Source organism: Alexandromys fortis, unplaced genomic scaffold, assembly GCF_014885135.2.
Source record: "Alexandromys fortis isolate MF-2015 unplaced genomic scaffold, M_Fortis_MF-2015_v1.1 scaffold_238, whole genome shotgun sequence".
NCBI classification, from domain to species: domain Eukaryota; kingdom Metazoa; phylum Chordata; class Mammalia; order Rodentia; family Cricetidae; genus Alexandromys; species Alexandromys fortis.
In genome coordinates this window covers 1,157,003-1,181,364 of record NW_026068126.1, presented here as the reverse complement: position 1 = coordinate 1,181,364, position 24,362 = coordinate 1,157,003, and the positions used below count along the sequence as shown (strand labels likewise).

Genomic DNA, 24,362 nt, shown 5'->3' with positions numbered 1-24,362 from the left:
AAAAAAGATTTAGCCTTTTCTGGTGTCCCATGTTTCCTGTATATTTTGGGTTAAGCTTTTGTTAGATTTAATGTTTTCTTTAACTGATGAATCTATTTTCTCTGTTTTATCTTCAGCATTTGAGATTTCTCTTTCATTTCTTGCATTCTGCTGTTCATGCTTGCATTTGTGGTTCCTGATCTTTTTCTCATGATTTCTGTTTCTATAATTCCTTCGGCTTGTGTTTTCTTTATTGTTTCTATCTCAGTATTCAAGTCCTGAATAGTTTCTTTCGTATGTTTGAGTTCTTTTTCTTAATTTTCTTTAAGTGATTTGCTGATATCTTCCAATTTTTTGTCTTTTTTCCTTCATTTCTTTAAGGAAATCTCTCATTTTATCTTTAAGAGTTTTAAACATTCTCTTGAGGTTAATTTTTAGATCATTTTCTTCTGGTTCATCCATATTTGGTTGTTCAGGTCTTACTTTTGTAGGGTCTCCAGGTTTTACTGGTATTGTATTGCTCTTTGTGGTGTAGCGTGTGATCTTACCTTTTCTACTCATCTTTTCCTCTTGGTGTGGTTGGGGCTGTCTGAGATTCTGTTGAATAATCTTCTAGGTGCCAGTGAATCGAAAGCTCAGATGGTTGTTCCTCCTGGTACAGTCAGTGTCACAGTTCTAGTTACCCCGTTGGTTACTCCTGTTTCTGGAGGTAGCTCAGTGCTCCTGTGCTTTGTTCTGCTCCCTTGGAGTTTGCTGTCTCAGGCCTACTTTGGCCTAGGCTGCTGGCTTTGATCTGTTTCTGTAAATCCTGGTCTGGATCTCTTCCTGCAGAAGTCCCTGGCTTGGAGTTGGACCTGTTGTGGTGGAGATCACTGACTCTGGATCTGGTTGTTTGCTCAATTCTGGTCTACCAGTCTTCCAGGACTGGGTTTGCTCCCAGGTCACTGGCTCAGTCCTGATCCGCCTATCTCCCAGGACTGGGTCTGCTCCTGGTGGAGCTTGTGTCTTAGGTAACTGGTTCAGTCCCACTCCGGTTCCGGTGGAGCTCACAAACTCTGAGTCAGGTCGTTGGCCCATTCCTGGTCTACCAGTGTTCCTGGACTGGGTTGGCTCCCAGGACTGGGTTTGCTCCTGGCTTCTGCTCCTGGTGGAGCTTGTTTCCTCAGGCCCCCTCTGTCCTAGATCGAAAATTCAGCTTCTCATATAATTCATTAAAATTCCTAATGCAGGATTTTATAAGATGGTTGTCAACTTCAACAAACTAAATTCCTGTAAATAAACAGGAGACAGAATGCTACTTTTAAATATGTCTATATATTTCTTATGTTTTGGTTTCAGACTAGCTCTGCTGATTTCTGCAAGGCCTTAGGCAGTGGGAGAGCTTTATCTATGGTCATTGGAGAATTCGTTCCTCTGGGAATCGTAGAGATTAAATGTTGTGAAGAAGCAACAGACTGGGCAGGAGACATGAGATTATTATGTGAGAATCACCTCACTGTCCACAGGGAAACAGGGTAGACTCCTGGTGTGTTTGGCTTCGGTCAGCTTTGAAAACGTGGCTGGAGCAAAAGCCCTTTCCCTGGCTAGCCTGGAGGTAGCCTGCTGCATGCTGTTTCTAACAGGCAAGTGGACGCTGAAGGACTGGGTGGACAGCTGATTTATTTTGCTGACTCACCCATCAGAAGCGTGGCTCTGAGCCAGACGTTGGCTTCTAGGTTAAAGGCCAGAGCTGCAGAACTGCGGGGACTTGAAGGGGTGCTGGTATCATTGCCATGTAAGACCTGTGGTGAGAGGCCTGTTATCTCTCTTCCCTTTCAAGTGACCCTGATTCCGCTGTGCTCAGGGAATCAGGCATTGCTCTGTGGAGTGTGGCAGGGGACTGGGAGCAGAGGGAGTACCCCTAGGCACATCCTCTCGCTGCCCTCGAGCCCTGCCACGGCCTCAGCTGCTGTGGGGATACTTACCTGAGTATATCCTTGGGAATGCACATCCCACTCAGAAAGTATTATTTTGGGAGCTGTAGTGTAGACTTTCCAACCAAAGAGGGATTTCAGGGAGACGGTGCTGGTCCATCACACCACACAGCTCTGCAGACTGCGCTGCTGTGACGTAGAGTTGTGGTTATGAGCTCATGGATTGTTCACAATCCCTGCTACTTCTTGGGGAGGAGATATTGCATAATATGAAAATTTCCTGATACTTTGAGGTGTTTTTCCTCTTTTACTATAGAAAAGTACAATAAGCCTTTAAGTAAACTTCTGTAAGTCTTAAAGAAGTTGATATTTTTTTAAAGTATATTAAATCTTTCTTTGTGGGTGGTGGCCATAGGGTGTGAATGAAGTACTTGTTAATATGTGTCCATGTGCACATGGGTACTCACATATGTGGAAGCTGGGTGTCAACAGAGATGTTTCTTCCACCTTTGTGCTTTTGAGACAGGATCTCCTTGTGAACCTGAAACTCAGTGATTTGCCTAAGTTGGCTATGACCATGGCAACTCTTACAAAAGAAAAATTATTGAGGTAGGAGCTTATAGTTTCATAGATTCAGTCCATTATCATCATGACAAGGAGCATGGTGGTGTGCAGGCAGATGTGGTGCTGGCTACCTCTTGACCAGAAGGCAGCAGGAAGTCTACTGACTGTCACACGAGACTCCAAAGACCCCTCCTACAGTGACACATGTCCTCCAGGAAGCCTCCTAATAGTGCCACTCCTTTTGGAGGCCTTTTGCTTTCCATTCACCACACTGACAGAAGTGCCTCCTCATCCCTCTTTCTTATCTTACTATTTGGATGTCCAGATATTTCAAGTAGGACTTGAAACAAACAATTGTACTGAGGAGTTTGGTCAAATCTGATCCATTTTAAGATTTCAAAATTTCGACCCTTGGCCGTGTGTAGCATCTGCCGCTTGCACTTCCTTTTCCTTTTCTTGAGGTTAAGGTTCCTGGTATGCCAGAGTCTCTTTTACTTCTTTTTTCCCAGGCAGGATCTTGTCCTGTAGACCAGATTGTCCTGAACTCACCGTGTAGCATAGCTGGCCTTAGGCTGCCACTCCTCTGTCTTGGCCTCCTGAACGTGGGGGTTACATGTTTGTGCCACCAAGCCTGGTCCATTGTCCAGTTCTGGCAAACCCAGGGACTATATGTTCATCTGTCCCAGCTGCCTTCTGCCTTCATGCATCCATTCATGCATCTACTATGAACTCTGCCAGGTACAGCTGAACAAACCGTGACTGCCATGTGCTGGTGCAGCTCCTTAGGTACCAAAACTACCCCAACAGCATGGCCAGGCTTCTCCCTCCTCCTCCTCCTCCTCCTCCTCCTCCTCCTCCTCCTCCTCCTCCTCCTCCTCCTCTTCTTCCTCCTCTTCCTCCTCCTCCTTCCTCTTCTTCTTATTATTATTAAGAATTTTTAAATACAATCTTTTCTTATTTCTTCATTCCCACTCCCTTCCCTCCTTCCTCCTGCTTCCTCTACCTTCCCTTACCCCACCTCCCCATTTACTCCTCAGAAAGGGTAAGGCTTCCCATGGGCAGTCAGCAAAGTCTCACACCTCACTTTGAGGCAGGACCAAGGCCCTTCCCCCTATATCTAGGTTGAGCAAGGTATCCCTCAAAGAGAATGTGCTCCTAGATGCATGGCCAGGCTCTTATCTCCCTACAAGTATTAGAGGTGCTGATAGTGAGCAAGAAAAGCACATGAGCCACCACCCGTTGTGACGGAGCCATTCCCCCAGGACAGGCCTCCCATCTCCTCGTTATCACACTGCCACTTGTTCCATCCTCTTCCTCAAAGAAGGAGCATATGGGTTTGGAACACAGGTAACCAGAGCAGCGCTCTGGGGAAGAGCACTTGCTGTGTGTGAGCCAGGCCCTGGGTTCTGTGCTCTGTAGTGCAAACCCAGAAACAAACAAAATCCCTGAGCCACCCATTTGCACCAGCACAGTGATATGTAGGGAACTGTGTGTGTGTGTGGGGGGGGGGTCTTTAAAAGTGAAAGGTGGGTGAGGTAACATGAATTTTCCCGAGAAATGGGTTCGCCCAAAAAGGGCACACCTTTAATCCCAGCACTTGGGAGGCAGAGGCAGACAGATCTCTGCGAGTTCTGGCCAACCTGATCTACAGAGTGAGTTTCAGGACAGCCAGGACTACACAGAGATATTCTGTCACCAAAAACCAAAAAATAAGTGTGTGTGGGGGGGTAGTTAGGCAAATGTCAGAGGTTGTAGAATTTAAGTGCAGGGCAACACAAAGAGCCCTGGCATTTGGAGAACCTGGTGTTGTTTCGGTAGAGGGACCTGTAAGGAGACCAGGCCGGCTGGCTCTCTGGGATCTATCTGCCCATTTGCACATCATGTCAGACTTTTTTTTTTTTTTTTTTGTAGTATCAGATCTGGGTATCCTGAACTTAAGTTCTCATGCTTGTAAAGCAATCACTTTACTAAACGAGCTGTCTTCCCAGCCCTTGCTTCTCATTATTCAAGGCATTCTCTCGCACAGGTAAACTGTGGAACTCAAACAGTATCTCTGAAGCATTGACGCAGTGGCCACACCAGTGTGCTGCGGCCTTTGTCACTACTTTATTTGTAATAGTGAGAATTTGCGGGTATTGCCTAATGACTGCTCGTTTACTCTTTCTTGCTCTGGAAACGAAGTTTTCAGTCTGTCTTGCTAGCTGTAAACACACCTGGAAGTCAGTGTTCTGGTCATGCCTTTGCAGAACTTTCCTGTTTACAAAGCCCTCACACTGGGGAAGACTTGTCACCATGTGAGGAGACCCAGCAGCTTCTGGGCTGGGACTTCTTAGTCAGCATAGGCCACCTCTCCTAAGTACTGTCTTTATCTGATCTAAGGATTTCTTTCTCTTCTTTGTAGCTGTTAATACCAGCAAATACGCTGAAAGTTACCGGATCCAGACCTATGCTGAGTATGTGGGGAAGAAGCGGGAAGACAAGCAGGTCAAGAGGAAGTGGACAGAAGACAGTTGGAAGGAGGTGGACAGGAAGCAGCCCGTTGTGCCAGGCCCCTGTTCCCACACCAACAGGTGAGCCCCTGGCTGTGCTGGGACTTGCACTGTCCCCGCGATGGCCCTCTTGGTGCCTCCTTGATGAATAAGGAGGAAAATACCTTTTATATTAATGTTGTAAAAAACTTATTACTGTTTAATTTTTTATTAGGTGCATCTTCATTTTGAGATAATCTTGGTTGCTCTTGAATTCACAGACCTCTTTGGTGCTGGTTTTTTTTTTTTTTTTGCACTCTTATGAGTATTCCAGTTGTTACATTTGAGAGGTTATATAGACCCTAGACTTTTTCACTAACTCTCCAACAACACCATTAAGACAAACAGGAGGTATTCTATTCCAATCTTATGAGTAAGGAAATGGAGGTTCAGGGCCTGGTCGGCAATGCGAGAGGCCAGGGTAGAGCTGCTCCTGCTGGTATTTGCCTCTCCCTTTGCCGAGGCACCAAGACTAGAGAACCTTGACCTAGCAAGCCTAAGACCCTGAGTTCATTCTCTAGCCCTAAAAATAAGTAGGCAGAGAGATTCATAGAAAAAGGTTAGTTTACCTTACCCTTTTTGGTTTAGCTTTGGGTCTGGAATTATGTAGTATTGTCCTTGCCTTTTCTTTAAAAAAAGGAAGAAAAAAGATAAAGATAAACCTTGTTTCTGGGATTTGCTCTTATGTGTGTTGATTGGGGAGGCTGTTTGCTGTGAATATGTGTGTGTCAGCATGTTTTCCTTCCTCTCGAGTGAGTGAGTAGAAGGAGGATTATGGAATGGGTGTATGACATTTATGTGTTTGTTAAGCTTTCAGCTTTGGAGAAACAAAAACAATCTCTAAAGTGGCTGTGCGACTTCAGTGCTTCATACACTTGCCAACATGTAATGCTGTCCGCTAGTTTTAGCTACTCTGCTTCTCTCTCGTGACTAATGGGGTGACCCATCTTTTGTTTTTGCAGTGCTAAGAATCTAGTCAGCTCTGTTTAGCTGCACCTCTAGCCCTGGCTACCTTTTTAATGTGCTTATTGGCCATTCAGGTATTCCCTTTTAGAGGCTTATTGTCATACCCCTTGGAAACTGTTGGCTGTTTCTTTCTGTTGATTCGAAGTATTCTGGATCAGAAATGTATGCTGAACACTTATATTTGAGGATTGATTTGCTTATTCACTTTTTTGTAATGATCTCTCTCTTTTGGGGGTTTCTCTGTAGTGTTGTATGATGTTTTGCTCTTTTGACTTTTGTGGGGCCCACCACCCAGCTACCACATAAATCACACACAGGAGGCTTATTCTTAGTTATGAATGCCCAACCTTAGCTTGGCTTGTTTCTTTCCAGCTTTTCCAACTTAAATTATTCCAACTACCTTTTGCCTCTGGGCTTTTTCCTTTTCCTACTTCTGTACATCATTCTTACTCTGTGGCTGGCTGGCCTCTGATGTCCTCCTCCCCTTGTTCTCTTCCTCTTTCCACATTTCTCTTCCTGTTGAGACTCTCTGCCTGCCAGCCCTGCCTATCCTTTCTCCTGCCTTGCTATTGGCTATTTGACTTTTTATTAGGACCATCAGATGTTTTAGACAGGCAAAGAATCACAGCTTCACAGAGTTAAACAAATGCAGCATAAACAAAAAATATACATCTTTACATCATTAAACAAGTGTTCCACAGTATAAACACAAAAGTAACACACCTTAAAATAATATTCACCAACAGTGTAGCCCTGGCTCTCTTGGAACTCACTCTGTAGACCATGTGGCCTTGAACTTAGAGATCTGTCTGCCTCTATCTCCTGATCTCCTGAGTGCTGATATTAAAAGTGTGTGCCGCCACCACCTGACTATTTAATGATACCTCTTAATTTTGGTGATTGTGTTTGAATGATTTTGGTGATAGTTTGAATGATAGTGCTTCCCATAGGCTCTGCCATTTGAGTGCTTGGTCCTCAGTTGGTGATTTCGTCTGAGGTATGACCTTGCTGGAGGAAGTGTGACACTTCTGGAGGCTTTGAGGTAGCAAAGAATTGCACCATTCCCAGTTTGCTCTCTGCTTCTTGCTTGAGTCTTAAGGTGTGAGCTCTTAGCTTATTGCTCCAGCCATCGTGGCTACCTGTTGCCACACTTCCCCATGTGTGAGCACCCAGCAATGTGAGTAATCTACCTGCGATCTAGAGAGAGGCAAAAGGTACTTGACACTCGGGAAAGGAAGAGGCTAGATACCAACAGGGGCAGCTGTAATCCTGGCCTCTCACTGTGTTGCTCTGGTCATCTGAACCTCCGTTTCCTAAAGTGGTGTGGACTCTGGTTCCTCTAGGTCCATAAATAAACAAACGCTTTTTCTGTCAGTGTCCTGGGTGTTTAAATCACAACAGAAAAGACTGGTAATGTGATGGTCTGCTTATGGCTTTTGTTTTTCTTTTATAGTTAGATTTTTTTTTTCCTTGAAAATGTTTGTTTACCCTAAGGTAGTCATGATTTTTTTTAAAATATTTATTTATTTATTATGTATACAATATTCTATCTGTGTGTATGTCTGCAGACCAGAAGAGGGCACCAGACCTCATTACAGATGGTTGTGAGCCACCATGTGGTTGCCGGGAATTGAACTCAGAACCTTTGGAAGAGCAGGCAATGCTCTTAACCACTGAGCCATCTCTCCAGCCCGGTAGTCATGATTTTGTTCATGCTTCCTTTTGGAGGGTTTGTTGTTTTTGCTTTTCTACTTGGGTTGTGGTCCATTTCAAATAAATTTTGATTATGTCATGAAATGATGGGGTTCTTACATGCCTTCCAAGAGCTTGTGTTTTGAAGGTTTGCTCTCACCTGGTGATGCTGTAGGGAGAAGGTTGGCACTTTAGGAGTGGGGGCTGTTTAGAGGGTGTAAGACATTGGGGAAATGCCCCTCAAAGGGATTCTAGGAGCTGCTGTCCCTTCCTTCTGCTTCTGGGTCAGTCACTATGACGTGAGCAGCTTCACTGCATCAAGTGCTCCTGCTGTTGGTCCTGTACCACCACGAATCTAAGCCATGGGCCAGGCGGCCAGCGCTGAGACTCCTGGTACTGTCTCCTTTCGTCCTTTGACTTGTTCATCTCAGGGGTTCTGTCACACTGAGAAGCTGACTAATGTATGGAGGTTAGTTAAGGGTTAGTGTTTCCCATATGGCTTCCTGGTTGTTATTCTAGTATTTGTTCTAAAGAATACAAAACAAAGTGGGGAGTCTGGAGAGAGACTCCGTGGTTCAGAGCACTTGCTGCCTGTGCAGAGGACCCACGTTCAGTTCCCAGCACCCATATGGCGGCTCACAGACACCTCTAACTCCAGTTCCAGGGCTCTAATGCTATTTGCTGGCCTCAGTGGGCATTGTATGCACATACAGACAAGCAGACAGAAACGTGTATACGTAAATAACAATTAAAATAGAACCCCAGACAAAACAGAAAAGCCACTAAACTCTTCCTGACTCAGTAGATTGACCTTTATGAAAAATATCTCTTTCTACTCCATTCTCTCTTTTCTTCTGCAGATCCTAAGCTGCCTCATTTCTGTGACTTCCTAACAAGGCTTAACTTCAGCTAACACCCAGGCTTTACCTTTGGTCTTTGTTTATTCCTTTAAACAAATTTATACTGATAATTTCAATTTTTATAGTGACCATCCATATATTTTATTTTTTTGTGTTTTGTATTTTTAATACATTAATAATTTAAGGCCAGGCAGTGGTGGCGCATGCCTTTAATCCCAGCACTTGGGAGGCAGAGGCAAGTGGATCTCTGAGTTCGAGGCCAGCCTGGTCTACAAGAGCTAGTTCCAGGGCAAGCTCCAAAGCTACAGAGAAACCCTGTCTTGAAAAAACAAAAAACAAACAAAAATGACATGGCGATGAATGACACACATACATGTCTTGCATTTTCTATTTTTGCATTGTTGGAGGTTTATCTTCTGAACTGTTAGAAGCAGGCTCTTTGACTTGAACGGTATCCATGTGTTGTTTTGTTAGGTGCCCCCCGTCCCTGGCAGGGATGCTGCACTGTCATCTGCATGCATATGCGTGCCCATCCCCATTGTCTCACAGGGCAGAGCACATGTGTGTGGGTATTTTTGCTAATCTAGTAGTGAGAAACTATATCTCAGCATTGCACTTTTGCATTATGGACATGTTAAAGGAGTATGGGCATATGTGTGTTTCTTCTTTTACGTTTAGTTTCTTCCATTTGAGTACTTTACATGCCTTTGTGGTGTATGTGATCAGTATTTTATCCTGCTTCATTGTTTTTCTTTTTTGCTTTGCTCACAGACTGCCATATATAAAATTTTTATATTCAGACTTATCAATCTTGACTGATCTGGGTGGCAACTCATACAAGGAAAGCATGTTCCATACCTAGGCTGCTGAAATTCCCCAGGTTTTCTTTTAGTACTTCTGTCCTTACATTTCTCAGTGTGAAGAAAGCCTTCCATCTGTCTTTTTCTACTCACAGCAATGTAAGAAAGTCCATCTTTGCTGAAACAATTTGTGTCCGTTCACACACAAAAAATAACACAGATAAAGCTGTGGTAGGTACGTATAAATGATTCCAGCACTCAGTAAGGCGAGGCAGAGGGAGGCAGAGTGCAAGGCCATCTTGGCTTATACATTAAGAGACTGTCGCAGAAAGCAAGGATATAATACCTTTGAGTATTTTTGTTGATTTAAATGTTAGATAATTTCAGAAAATTTAGGTCGTTCAGAAACTCCTGAGTAACCAAATCATTAGGACCGTCCCGTGCTGCAGAGGGAGAAGGCATGGGCATTCTCTCTGGGCTGCTGCTCTCTGGCACATAATGTTTAACAAAAACTTAGCTGGATCTTTTAAAGTCATTCACCTTTAATCTCAGCACACAGGAGGCAGAGGCAGGTGGATTTCTGAGTTCAAGGCCAGCATGGTCTAAAGAGCTAGTTCCAAGATAGCCAGAGCTACACAGAGAAACCCTGTTCCAATAAAACAAAACAAAATCATAAAGCACAATGCTCAGAAACAGACCCAAATATTCACAGACATCCAGTATCTGATAGAAGCAGTATCAACAACATGAAGGTAAGGGCTGTCAGCTTTTTCTTTCTGTCAGAAGGAACTCCAGCTATTAGGCCTTGTGGTAGGTGCCATTACCTGCTGATTCCTCTCCCTGCCACAATTAAAAACAAAAGCAATGTCCATGTAGTAGAGGAAAAGCAAGAGACCAGCCTTCTGAGGCCAGGGCTGGCATGAGCCTCACACGGGGGGGGGGGGGGGGGGGGGGGGGGGGGGGGGGGGGTCTAGAGGGCTGTGACCCTGCTCACACAGGGGACGGTCTAGAGGGCTGTGACCCTGCACACACAGGGACGGTCTAGAGGACTGTGACCCTGCTCACACGGTGGGACAGTCTAGAGGACTGCTGTGACCCTGCTCACGGGGTTGCGGGGGGGACAGTCTAGAGGACTGCTGTGACCCTGCTCACGGGGTTGCGGGGGGACAGTCTAGAGTGACTGTCAAGTGCCGAGGAGATAAGAGGAACATGGAGGAGGAGCAGTTGGCCGCCACATGGTTGACTTGAGTATCTGTCCGTGTCACCTCTAGGAGTCTAATAGGAATGAGGTTAGCTCTCAAGTCCTCTCACCCAGCTCTCTCTACTTGAAGGTGTCCCTTTGTTTTTGTTTTTTAATACTTTTCATCATTTTTAAAAAATCTATTTATAAGATACATTTCAAGAAGACAAGACTTGTTGGTCACATGGTCTAGCTTTCATTAAGTCCATATCAGGGAATATATTTTTTAAAGGAAAAATCAGACCTATAATCTAGTTTGATTCAATATGTCAAATCCTATGAAGTCTTAGATGTAGCACAAAAAATAAAAACCCAGAGTCAGATAATTGGGGTTCAACCCAAAAACCAGAAAAGCAAAGCAGCCAAACTATTAGAGAAGTCTTACCTCTACCAAGACTGGGCAACTTCAGACTAAGCCTCTCTCCTCCCATTTTATATTCCTCTACTGCTGGGATTAAAGGCATGTGACTCCCTAGTACTGGGATTAAAGATGTGAGCCACCCACCACCTGGATTTGTTTCTGTATTGATCTTGTATTGTACAGACCAGGGTGGCCTTGAACTCACAGAGATCCTTCTGCCTCTGTCTCCCAAATCCTGGCATTAAAGGTGTGTGCCACCACTGCCTGACCTCTAGTGACTTTAGCTTTGCCCTTTTGATCTTTAGGTAAGTTTTATTTATTAAAACATAAATAAAACATCACTATACTTAAAAACAAACACAAGTTTCAGTGTAAGCCTATTTTAGAAGAGCAGAGAATTAACGAAGGCAGGATGTGTTCTGCAGCTATCCAGGTTTCAAACCATGCAAGAGCAGCTGGAGCAGCAGTTGTTTCGTTCTCCTTTGCTTCATCAGCAGGTTCTGAAGGAGCTTTGTAGAAGCTCTGCTCCTTTTTCCTCTGGTGCTGTAGCTTTATCGTGATGCAGCCAGGGTTTTTCTATAAAGGGTTGCTAATGCTAAAACAGCCCAGCTTTGCACTGTGTGCACAGCACCCTGTAGCGCCTGTGTCGTAGACTTCTATCATTGAGGCGTTTTGTTGGCCCTTCTTCCTGCTCCTAGCGCCACTCATGTTGTTCACCTGGTACATTGCAGCTTCGCAGCAACCGGCGTGATTGGAAAGAGAAATCTGAGTCCTGACCCACAGGAAGCTGGCTCGGAGGACAGAGAATTGGAGGAAATAACTGACTCTGAACTTGAACAGATGGATTCCTGTGCAGACCCCCTCCCAGAGGGGAGGAAAAAGGCCAAGAAGCTAAAGAGATTAAGGAAAGGTCAGTATTGGTCTGGCTGAGTCTGACCAGGAGCTGCTTCAGGCTTCAGGAGGCTCTTATTTTGGGAGCAAAACGATAGCAGGCATTGAAGGCAGACCCCATGTGGTGTGCACGGAGCTGCCGTCTTCTGGAGCATGAAAAGCAGCTCTAATTGCTGTGCTGGATTACTGGGCACAACTTAAGGGAGGAAGGGCTTGTTCGGGCTCATGGCTTCTGAGGGGTTTCGGTTCAGCGCGATGGCAGTGATGCTTCTGTGTGTGGGTAGAGCAGGAGGTGGTTGCACAGCAGGCTGTGCTTGTTTGGGTGGTGGCATACAGGAAGAGGAGGGATTCCACCAGCCAGACCCCACCTCTTAAAGGCTCCACAGCCTTCAGAAGTAGTACCATGCGCTGGGGCTGAGTTTTCAGACATGAGCCGTTAAGAGACAAGCAATGATGTATTTTAATTTAAGAGGTTGTAACAAGCCCTGGAGCTGCACACAAAGCCTGATGAGGTCTCTCATGAGAGGTGGCCAGGCTTTCATGATTCCCATCTCTACCGTATTCTTCAAGGTGCTGCATGCTATCTCTGGTAGCCCCAGTGCTTAGGATGTACGTTTAGATTTGCACAGCAGCAACCCCTTGTGTTGGGTGTCAGGAACAAACCTGACACTTCCCAGGGACAATCTGGCCTCCTGACTTTCTTCACAAACAGAATTCTATAAGGAGCCACGGAAATGGGAACTAGTGTTTGCCTGACTCCCTAGTGGGAGGTTTTTTTGTTTTGTTTTGTTTTGGTTTTGGTTTTTCAAGACAGGGTTTCTCTGTAGCTTTGGAGCCTGTTCCTGGAACTAGCTCTGTAGACCAGGCTGCCTGGCCTCGAACTCACAGAGATCCACCTGCCTCTGCCTCCCGAGTGCTGGGATTAAAGGCATGCACCACCACCGCCCAGCGTGGGAGCCTTCTGACACTTGATTTTTTAAGTTTTCACAAAAGCCTTGAAAGGGGAAAACATCACCCTTGGAGTGATCCAGACTCCAAACTCTGAGAAGTTAGGAAAGTGTGAAACGTGGAACTGGGGGACCAAGGCCTGCCTGAGCCAGCTGTGCCTTCTCCACCTCACACAGCCTCAAGCAGCCAGTGCACACACTCTAGAGCAAGGGCCCGGGTTTCTTCTCATCCCTGCTGTGCGGGACGAGGAAGCAGGTGACACTACAGCACCTGTAGCTCTACTCCCCGTGTGCTTTGTACATGTGGGACAGGCCTAACTGCTGGGCAGTTCTGTGCTTAAAGCCTTCACTGTCTACTTCATGGCTAGGAACATGGAGCATCTAAGAGTTTGCCCAAGGTCCCAGACTCCTTAAGTCTGCCCTGTAAGGAAGCTGGCTGCTATTCTCACCCAGGGCCTGTTTATGTGTTCAGGATGAGGAGATACTGGCCTAGAAACAGTTGTTTTTCTTTGTGTTACTTGGGGACAGTGGCCCTGTTTGACAATCACGAGCGGGATCAGAGCAGTGCTGGGCAGCAGGCTTGACTGTGCTTTCCACCCTGCGTGTACCCTGATCTGTAGTTTGCTGAATTTCATCAGAGTTAGCAAAGGTCACAGAGTCAAATGTCTGCCTGACCCTTGTCTGCATGTGGTGCAGCTTCATTTTAGCAGAGACTGAAGTCCTGCTCGCAGTCCCTCATCCCACTCCACCCTCCTCACCCTCCTGCTCGCCATCCCCCATCCCTCCTCCACCCTCCTCACCCTCCTGCTCGCCATCCCCCATCCCTCCTCCACCCTCCTCACCCTCCTGCTTGCCATCCCCCATCCCACTCCACCCTCCTCACCCTCCTGCTCGCCATCCCTCATCCCTCCTCCACCCTCGTCATTCTGCTCTCTAGAATAGTTGTCTTAAAAGGCCAGGCTGGGCAGTGCGTACTTGGAATCACAACATTTGGAAGACTGCGGCTGAGGGATCCCCATGACTTTAAGGCCAGTCTGGCCTATGCAGGGAGTCTGGGGCCACTCCGGGCTACAGACTGAGGCCAATTTCCAAATAAGTAAAATACATAATTATAGAATACATTAATAGATTGATTTCTTTTGTAGTTTTCATTTAAGCGAAAACTTTGTAATGGTTATTTAGGGTTTTAAACTTAGGATATTCTAATAAAATGGGTTTTTCTTTCCTCCCATTGAAGCGGTGTTGTCAGTGCTGAACAATGTGAACCAGAACAAAAGTAGATTTTGTACTTCTTCCTCAGTATTGCAGAAGATGCTGCAGGACAGACACCTTGATGTTGAGTTGGAGGACGTGGGGAAGTAGGCTTTTTTCTGAAGCCTCCTGAGTAAAGCCTCTGACTGCAAGGTGGAACTTGCTGGACCCTCCACCCTCTGGTTTAAGCACTCAGTCCTGTGTGTGTGCAAGCTAGGCCAGGGTAGTCAGGGGCTGAACCCGTTGAGTCAACCAGTCTTGTTGCTCACTTCTCTGAGTGAGACTTCTCATGAGCGAGTGCAAGCCCACGCGTATGTTGAAGCCTCAGAGGCTCTGAAAATGCCAAGAGTGGAGCTTCTGCCAGTGGTGGGGCTGTAGGGAATGCTGGGAACCATGTGGCCCAGGGTCTCCCCGCGAGCTTTAGCACTCAGCTTTGTGGGCCTCAGCCACTGTGCTGCACAGATCTGATACTTAACAGGTGGGCCAGCCGCGGGCGGGGCTTTCTGCTTTTCAAAGAGTATGTAGCAGAAGCAGAACCACTGGGTGTGATACTGCACAGAGGCCACCCAGAATGGTGTCAGTGCTGCCGTAGAAACACTAGCAGTTAGCGACCAGATGCCTTCCTGTGAGACAAGAGCACTAAACAGCTGTTTGCTGGGTTCCTGTTGTGCCACAGGGCATCAGGATGTGTCTGCCCTCAGAACTTCTTTTGTTATCTGTCAGGTTCTGTAACCACAGTAAGGCACGGAGGTTTGTGGAGTTCACTCGAGCAGTCCACGCCCAGAGTCTTGGCTCTGCCTGTGACAGGCTTGGATGCTTTCCGTTAAGGACACTCTTCCTCAACGTAGTCCACAGGAGCCACACTAGACGCTGTGGCTCACATACCAATCCAGCTGTGTTGGCTCTGCCACCCCTGCCAACTATCACACTGGCTGAAGTGGAAGAGTTTCTGACCTACAGGAAACCTGTCTGTAACTGGCCCAGAGGAGGACTCAGCCTGCATCACTGCCTCTGCAAAAACCACAACTGTTCTTGCTGTCCTGGGACCCATGGTCCTCACTGGCCTGCTGCCTGGCATTTCTCCTGCGGGTACCAGCTGCGCTTCTCCTCATGGGAACTCAGGTTGTTGCAGCTTTAGTGAGGAGCTTGGTGCTTGCTCTAAACTCACCTCAGGTGGTTGGTCACCTTTCTATGTCTGTTCTTTCACCACTATCCTGGGGACATCAATGGCTACCTGGTGGGCTTTTATGAAGAATGTAAACTAAATGCCCAGCTTGGTTTGCAGCAGAGACTGCTGCTTGCACAGTGAGAGGTGATGAAGCTCCTGCCTGTGAGCAAACAGAGGCAGCCTAAGCAGGCCTGGAGGTTCACCACCTTCATGTGCGGGTCTGTCCCCGAGTCTAGTACCTTCCCGTGCACCAGTCCTTCCCTGCTTGTCTGGAGCTGTACACAGGGTGCTCTCAGTGCCAGCCAACAGTGTTCCCCTAGTGATTGCCCATGTCCTTAATCTGCTTCTCTTTCCCCCCAGGAACTGTTGCAGATAGCCCTGCCATGCTCTTCGAAGTCCCTGACACGTGGTAACAGAGACCATGGCGGAGCACACTGAGCATGTTGCTGCTGAGAGAGAGCTATTTGGAAGCCATACTGTATTCACTTAATCAGATGAGGCGTGGGAGGGCTTAGAACCAAGTTTATTTCCTTTTTTAGCTATCTCTATCTTCCCATTCCATCTAAACTGACCATTGGCACACGTCATGATTGAGGACTGTTGCAGGTGTGTGTGTTATTAACTAATTAGGAAGTCCTGCTCCTGGGAAACCTGTCTGGCCCCATGAGTGTTGGCAAGCCTGTCCAGGAAGGAAATCAGCTGTGAACCATGCCAGGAGAGCCAGCCTCCAGAGTATTATGATCATATTTGTACGGAGATGTGCCTGAACTCTCTGTTCAGCCTGTGGTGCCGTCACAGGTCATGGTCACAGGTCATGGTTGTACCCTACTTCCCACCATCACTGCTTAGGAACAGCACACAGGCTTGTCCTTTCCATGCCATCTTCCCGTGCTGACCCAGGGTCATCTCAGCAGATACCTGGGCTTTGAGAGCATTATTTCAGGTTACTTTCCCTCTGATGCAAGTCTCTCGTGGGTGGTGTGTGAGTGAGAAGCTGGCTTTTCTGTTCCTGTGCACAGTGCCAGATTCATGGTGAAGTGGCTTCACCTGCTTGTCTTTACCGTGCATTTTTGTGTATCTGGTTACATGGGGTGTGTGTGTGTGTGTGTGTGTGTGAGTGCGCGCACGTGCGCGCGCACGCATGTGAGAGACAATGGCAGAACTGCAGCATGCATCCAGCCCTCATCGGACAAGTTCCACAGTGGGTGGGACACTCCACGGCCAACACTTCTGGACATGGAATGCTTTTGTATCATGAAAATAAAAATGAATTTCAAAAAGATAGAATTAAAGAAAATTTCATAAAAACCTGCCTTTAACTTTTTCTTTGAAGTGGTTGATGCATTTGCCCTCCAGCTCCCGTCATGGAGTCGCACAACTCCGTGTTCCCCAGCCTGAAGCTCCTAACCCTTCCCTTTCCCCCAGGGCCCTGCAGCTACAGACCTGGTAGGAAGGAGTGCCAGCCTTTCTAATTCTAAGGCTTCAGTTGCCCAGCTCAGTTTGTGGGCTCCACTGAGTGCAAAGAGGAAACGGAGGGAGTAAGCCAGGGCTGTTGGCTCTGCTAAGTCGTTAGACTTAAAGGTTAGAGACTAAGGATAGCCTTTTGGTTTGGTTTGGGGTATAGAAAAGGGGACTCGGCTTCTTTTGCACTAGTCCAGCACGTTATCCCTGAGCTACATCCCAGCCTGACACTAATTTTAAAAAGGAAAAGAGAGACTAGAGATGTAGCTCAGTACTAGCCTGGCATAGCTGAGGGAAATACATTATTTATGGGGCTGAATAGACAGTTCAGTGCCAACACTGCTCTTACTGCTTTATCAGAGGATCAGAGTTCAGACCCCAGCACCCACGACCAGGCAGCTCTCAGACACCTGTGACTGCAGGTTATCGAACGTCTCCCTCTGTCCAATGGGAACTGACACATTACACATACATATATGTATTAATACATCTTGAAAAAGTATAAAAACTGAAAAGGGGCAGCACAAAACACTGAGCTGGCACGTCTGTGTGCATGCACAGGTCTAATGTGGGGACTTGTGTGGTTGTGAGAGCTCCCTGGTCCTGTGGAAATGGAGATCTTACATGAGAGGGAGACAGCTTCCTTATCCAGAGGTGAAGAATGTCTACACTGTGCCTGAAAACCCACTCAAGAATATTCATAGTACTCATTGCTGGAAAAGCTCTGCCCATACACACAGATCCTGCCACTGTTCTAGAGAGCAGTTCATGGGGGTGAGATGTGTTTTCTAGACATGTGCTTCAGGGCCTCTTGTGGCTATGTTTGTGCCCCAGTTCCAGCCCTGTCTTCCTGGACACATTTCTTTGCCCTCTGAGCCTCAGCCTTCTCTCCATAAAGTCAGGGAAATGAAACTCCCACAGAGTAGTTGTGAGCATAAATGCAAGTAAAACACCAAACACTCGCAGGCATACAGGAAGACTGTGGTGGTGGTAGGTTGGGCTGTTGGTTTGAGTCCCCTACATGCCTCTCACTGAAGCTGACAGAGATACAGTTGCTGAGAATTTACCCTCTCCCTACACCCCCCCCTAAACTACTCTCTAGGCCGAGTGACACCTCCATAAAACCTAGGGCAGGCTTTTGGCATCCTCATGCCACCACCTAGAAGCATAGAGGCTGTGGGCTGTGATTGGGTGCTTCCTAAATGCTTTCACCAAGAGCCCTCAGTCAGGTGTGGGAATAGAGGATTCTGTGGTTGTCTGCATGTTTTATAGTCCTTGGACTGGCAAGCTGTAGTGGAAATCAAGCCCTTGCCTGTTTGTAGCTTTTTGTGTGTTCATTGTCCCCCACTATCATCTTGGGGAAATGGACAGAGTAGTGTTCAGGAATCTGTTTATTCACCACTTGAACTGTATATGGTTGTCTATCCATCTGCCTACACATCCATCCTCTATCACCCACCACCCATCCATCCACCAGTCTCCTTAGTTTTTGATGAATTTCTCATATGCAGATGTTCATGTACAGGAATTTGAGGGTCGCCAAATAATGGAAATTGGGGTATCTTTTGATGTTCTTAGTCTCATAAAATAATTTAAGAATGAACTCTTTAAACAGGAGCTCAAGGAGAGTTTTATTAGACTAAAAAACAAATCCCAGGGCAGCCCAGCTGTTGCAACAGCTGTCTAGGAGGAGAATAAAGAGAATCAAGTCTCAGGGAGGGTGTACATGTAGCTGACAAGCAGACTTGGTGGGACAGCAAGGGAGAGAATGAAGAAGTCCAGAGTGCCTGCAAGAGCATGTGGCGTGCTTCAGTTCTGGCCAGCTTTGCATACACAGGGAGACCTTCCAGTTGGGTGGGGATTCTGGGAGGGAAAATATCTCATTAAAAGAAAACTTACTCTGCTTCTCATTAGCATGGCTAATGACTGGCCTGGCCCAATGGGGTTGTTAGACTTCCCCAGGCAGAGATGCCACTCTCCTGTCACTTCATCAGCACCTGTGTGTGCCGTTGGCCAGTTAGTAGCTCTTTGTATTCGGGGCCCTGGGGGAATCATACCTTGATTGAAATACTCAACTCTTACAGATACCATTGAATAGTTTTCCAATACTGCTGCCACAGAATTGTCTCTTGGGCCTCTTCTCCACCAACCCCATTTCACTCCCAACCTCAGAGGCAGTCAGGATTGATCTTTTCAGCACAGATTCATCTCAGATTTTATGAGAACTGAATGAGAAAGTCTATACTCAAGGTCATATAAGCTCAGGGTAGGAGTGTAGGCCCATTGCTTGATTAACAGAATTTCATCTGAGAGTTTAGAAAACAGCAAGGAGGATGAGTTTTCTTTCAGCATAACATTTTTGGGATTTATCTATGTTGTGCATGCAACAACTTCTCATTCATTCATTCATTCACTCAGGTTATGAGCATGTAGCCCAGGACCTTGTGATATTAAGTATCTTACCTCTGAGTTACCCCACCCCTCTGTAACATGAGGCCCTGCTTGTTGGGGTTTCTATCCTGCCCAGTACCCCACAGCCGGTAAGCCCCAAAGAAATTCACACAGAGTCTATATTAATGATAAACTGATTGGCCCATTGGCTCAGGCTTCGTATTAGCTCTTATAACATATACCAGCCCATTATTCTGGTATATGTTAGCCACATGGCTCAGTACCTTTTTCAGCAGGGTAGGTCACATCTTGCTTCTTCCATGGTCTGGGCAGGACTGGGGAGGAATGGGCTTCCTCCATCCCAGAATTCTCCTGTTCTCTTAACCTGCTTCTACTTTCTGTCTGGTTGTCCTGCCTGGCTACTGGCCAATCAACATTTATTTAAAACACAATTGAGAGAATATAGACAATTCTCCCACACCACCCCTCTTTCTAATTTTGAATTATCTGTATCAATAGTTTATCTGTTCTCCACAAACACCTACATTATTTCCTGTTGCAGACTTTTATAAATAAAATTCTTGTAAATATTCTGTACAAGTCCTTGATGTTTTTTTCTTCAAAAAGCAGAGTCTTTAACTGGGGGAAGGGGTATAAGTCCTGCCCAATTCCCACGGTTGTTAAGTCCCAAAGAAATCACATACAGGTCTACATTAATTATAAACTCAGTATCTCAGGCTCTTCTTATTAACTAATTCTTATAATTTATATTAGCCCATGTTTGTTGTCTATGTTGGACACATGGCTTGGTACCTTTTTTGGTGAGGCAATCACATCTTGCTTCCTCTGTGGCTGGGTCACAATGGCAGACTGCACTTCCGTCTTCCCAGCATTCTCATTGCCCTGCCTCTACTTCCTACCTGGCTACAGGCCAATCAGCATTTTATTAAAAATAATACAAGTGTCAGGATAAAAGACCATTGTCCCACAGCACTTCCCCCTCCCTTTTTTTCAAAACAGCTCTGAACTGAATCACCCTTGTTTAGCTTTCTTCCTGACCATTATCCATAACAACTTGTAACCAACATTCTAAACAAAGGAAAATATCCATAGTCCATTTTGTGGGAATGTGAACATAGTTTTTCAGGCTACTTCCTGCTGATTGGGGATACTGATAATCTTATGGAGACCTAAAGAAAATTTAGAATTATATGGTCAAGTCATGGCTGGAGTATTCTGTGAGGCTTGATCATCTCAGGCAGCAGTCTTGAATCTGTTCTGGTTGTAGAACTCAAACATCTGGGCCATTCATTCCTACTGGAGATTTCTCGGGTGGTCTTCCTTGACCAAACCTGATTTTTCTTATTAAATAATTCTTATAACTTATATTAGCCCATATTTGTTGTCTATGTTAGCCAGGTGGCTTGGTACCTTTTTCGGCAAGGCAGTCACATCTTGCTTCCTCTGTGGCTGGGTCATGAATGCAGAATGAGCTTCCCTCTTTTCAGCATTCTTGTTGTCCTGCCTCTATTTCCTGCCTGGTTGTACCGCCTCTACTTTCTGCCTGGGCTACTGACCAATCAACATTTTATTAAAAATAATACAAGTGACAGGATAAAACCATTGTCTTACAGCAGTTGGGATGTACCAAGAAGGAGCTTATGTTAGATCTGCATGTCTTCTAAGAAATAGCCAACGTGCCCCAGATGTTCCATCTCCATCCCCTGTATTTATGTGAGTGCTAGAGATCTGCACACACATTCTCGCTGCTTACATGGCAAGTGCCCTGAACCATCGCCCCCAGCACCCATGCTATCACAAACCCCTGAAAAGTCCCAGGAGTTCCCTTGCCAACATTTGCTGGAAACTCCCCCCACAACCCCCAGCCAGGCAGGTAACCAATGACTGTGTCATTCTTTTCTCTGATGCCGAGTGAGGTCTGTATTTTACCTGGTGATTTGTATCTCTTGTTAACTTGTAGGAGTTTACATATTCTCAATATCCATCCTTTGTCAAATATTCTGCAAATGTGTCATCCTAATGTGTGGCTTATAGCTTCCTTTTTTTAAAAAAAAAAATGTGTGTGTATGGGCTAGAGAGATGACTCAGAAGTTAAGATCACTAGCTGCTCTTCCAAAGTCCCAAGTTCAATCCTGGGTTGTTTTTTTTTTTTCATATGAAGTTGAGTGTTGTTCTTTCGAGGTCTGTGAAAAATTTTGCTGGGATTTTGATGGGCATTGCATTGAATCTGTAGATTGCCTTTTGTAGGATTGCCATTTTTACTATATTAATCCTACATATCCAAAACCATGGGAGATTTTCTGATGTCTTCTTTGATTTCTTTCTTCAAAGTTTTAAACTTCTTGATATACAGGTCTTTCACTTGTTTGATTAGACTTACCCAAGACATTTTATCTTATTTGTGGCTATTGTGAAGTGTGATGTTTCTCTGCTTTCTTTCTCAGCCTATTTACCATTTGTATAAAGGAGGACTAATTTTTTAAAATTAATCCTGTATCTTGCTATATTAATGAAGATGTTTATCAGTTGTAAGAGTTCCCTGGTAGAATTTTGGGGGTCAGTTATATATACTATCATATCATCAGCAAATAGTGAAAGTGTAACTTCTTCTTTTCCAATTGGTATCTCCTTGTTCTCCTTTTGTCTTATAACTCTAGCTAGGACCTCAAGAATTATATTTAATAGATATGGAGAGAGTGGACAATGTTGTCTGGTTCCTCATTTCAGGATTTCTTTGAGTTTCTCTTCATTTAGCTTGAATGTTTGCTGTTGGCTTACTTGTATATTGCCTTTTTTATGTTAAGGTATGTTCGTTGTATTCCTGCTCTCTCTAAGACCTTTATCATGAAGGGTGTTGAATTTTATTGAAGGCTTTTTCAGCGTCTAATGAGATGATTATGTGGGGTTTTTTTTCTTTCAGTTTATTTATATGGTGGATTACATTGATGGATTTTCATATGCTGAACAACCCTGCATCTCTGGGATGAAGTCTATTTGGTCATGATGGATGATTTTTCTGATATGTTCTAGGATTTTGTTTGCCATCATTTTATTGAATATTTTTACATCAATGTTCATGAGTGAGATTGGTCTGTAATTATCTCTCTTAGTTGTGTCTTTGTGTGCTTTGGGTATCAGGTAACTATAACCTCATAAAAAGAGTTTGGCAATGTCCCTTCTGTTTCTGTTACGTGGAACAATTTGAGGAGTATAAGTTCTTTGAAGTTCTGGTAGAATTCTGCACTAAAACCACCCAGACCTGGGCTTTTTTTGATTGGGAAATTTTTGATGACTGTTTCTATTTCCTTAGTTATTGGTCTATTTAATTTGCTTATCTGGTCTTGATTTGATTTTGGTATGTAGTGCTTACCCAGAAAATTGTCCATTTCCTTTAAGTTTTCCAATTTTGTGGAGTACAGGTTTTCGAAGTATGACCTGATGATTCTCTGAATTTCCTCCATGTCTGTTGTTATGTCCCCCTTCATTTCTGATGTGTTAATTTGACTATTTTCTCTTTGCCTTTTGGTTAATTTGAATAAAGGCTTGTCTATTTTGTTAATTTTCTTGAAGAACCAATTCATTGTCTCATTGATTCTTTCTTTTCTTCTTTTTTTGTTTATTTATTTATTTTTTTATTAAAAATTTCCACCTCCTCCCCTCCTCCCATTGTCTCATTAATTCTTTGTGTTGGTTTCTTTGTTTCTATTTTGCTGATTTCTGCTCTCAGTTTATTTCCTGCCATCTAGTCCTCCTGAGTGAGTTTGCTTCTTTTTGTTCTAGAGTTTTCAGGTGTTCTGTTCATTTGCTAGTGTGGGATTTTTCCAGCTTCTTTATGTTGTCATGAGCTTTCTCTTCTTAGCACTGCTTTTATTGTGTCCTATAAGTTTGGGTATGTTGTGTGGTCATTTTCATTGAATTTTAGGAAGACTTTAATTTCTTTCTTTATTCCTTCATTTACCCAGTGTTAGTTCAGTTGAACACTGTTCAGTTTCCATGAGTTTGTGGGCTTTCTGCAATTAGTGTTGTTGAATTCTATCTTTAAGCAAAGCAATGAAGATTCGATAATACATTGGGTTATTCTAATTTTTTGTATCTGTTGAGATTTGCTTTGTTACTGTGTATATGGTCTATTTTAGAGAAGGATCTAAAAAAGGAATATTCTTTTGTGTTTGGGTGGAATGTTCTATAGATGTCTGTTAAGCCCATTTGAATCATAATATCTGTTATCTCCTTTATTTCTCTGTTAAGTTTCTGTCTGGCAGACCTGTCCAAGTGCTGAGAGTAGAGTGTTGAAGTTTCCCACTGTTAGTGTGTGGGGCTTGATGTGTGATTTAAGCTTTAGTAATGTTTCTTTTTCAAATGAAGGTACCTTTGTATTTGGGGAATAAATGTTCAGAACTGAGATTTCATCTTGATGGGTTTTTCCTGTGATGAATATGAAATGATCTTATTTATTTCTTCTGACTAATTTGAGTTTGAAGACTATTTTGTTAGATATTAAGATAGCTACACCTGCTTGTTTGGTAGGTCTATTTGATTGGAAAATCTTTTCTCAAACTTTTCGTCTGTCTTTGAAGTTAAGATGTATTTCTTTTTTTATTTATTTTTTTTTAATTTTTTTTTTGTTCGAGACAGGGTTTCTCTGTAGTTTTTGGTGCCTGTCCTGGAACTAGCTCTTGTAGACCAGGCTGGCCTCGAACTCACAGAGATCCGCCTGCCTCAGCCTCCTGAGTGCTGGGATTAAAGGCGTGCGCCACCACCGCCCGGCAAGATGTATTTCTTGTATGCAGCAGAAGGATCAATCTTGTTTTTCTATCCAATCAATTAGCCTGTGTCTTTTTATATGGGAATTGAGCCCATTGATATTAAGGGATATGAATGACCAGTGATTGCTAGTTCCTGTTGCTTTTGTTATTGTTGGTGGGATTGTATATGTGTTTCTCTTCTTTGGGATTTGCCGATGTATGATTATCTATTGCCTGTGTTTTTGTGGGTGTAACTAACTTCCTTGGGTTGGAGCTTCCCTTCTAGTAATTTCTGTAGGGCTGGATTTGTGGATAGGTATTGATAAAATCTGGTTCTGTCCTGGTTCTTTCTCTATCTATGGTGTTTGAAAGTTTTGCTGGGTATAGTTGTCTGGGCTGGGCTGTCATCCATGGTCTCTTAGTGCCTGCATACTGCCTGAGTAGGAAATTCTGGCTTTCATTATTTCCATTGAGAAGTCAGGTGTAATTCTGATAGGTCTGCCTCTGCACCCCTACATGCCCTTCACAATGCACAGTGCCTCTGCACCCCCTATATGACCTTCACACTTGCACAGTGCCTCTGC

At 44.7% G+C, this 24,362-nt stretch overlaps 1 protein-coding gene across 2 annotated transcripts in view; it reads left to right on the top strand.

The window, feature by feature from the left end:
* Parn (poly(A)-specific ribonuclease) overlaps positions 1–16,459 on the top strand; it is a 102,590-nt gene extending 86,131 nt beyond the window's left edge. Inside the window, exons 22-24 of one of the 2 annotated variants that reach the window (XM_050125785.1) lie at positions 4,858–5,026; positions 11,635–11,813; positions 15,521–16,459. In XM_050125785.1, coding sequence (XP_049981742.1) covers positions 4,858–5,026; positions 11,635–11,813; positions 15,521–15,573 — 401 coding nt within the window. In that variant the 3' untranslated portion in view covers positions 15,574–16,459. The remainder of the gene's footprint in view (positions 1–4,857; positions 5,027–11,634; positions 11,814–15,520) is intronic. The other variant, XM_050125784.1, reaches the window with a different exon arrangement.
* The last annotated feature ends 7,903 nt before the right edge of the window (positions 16,460–24,362 follow it).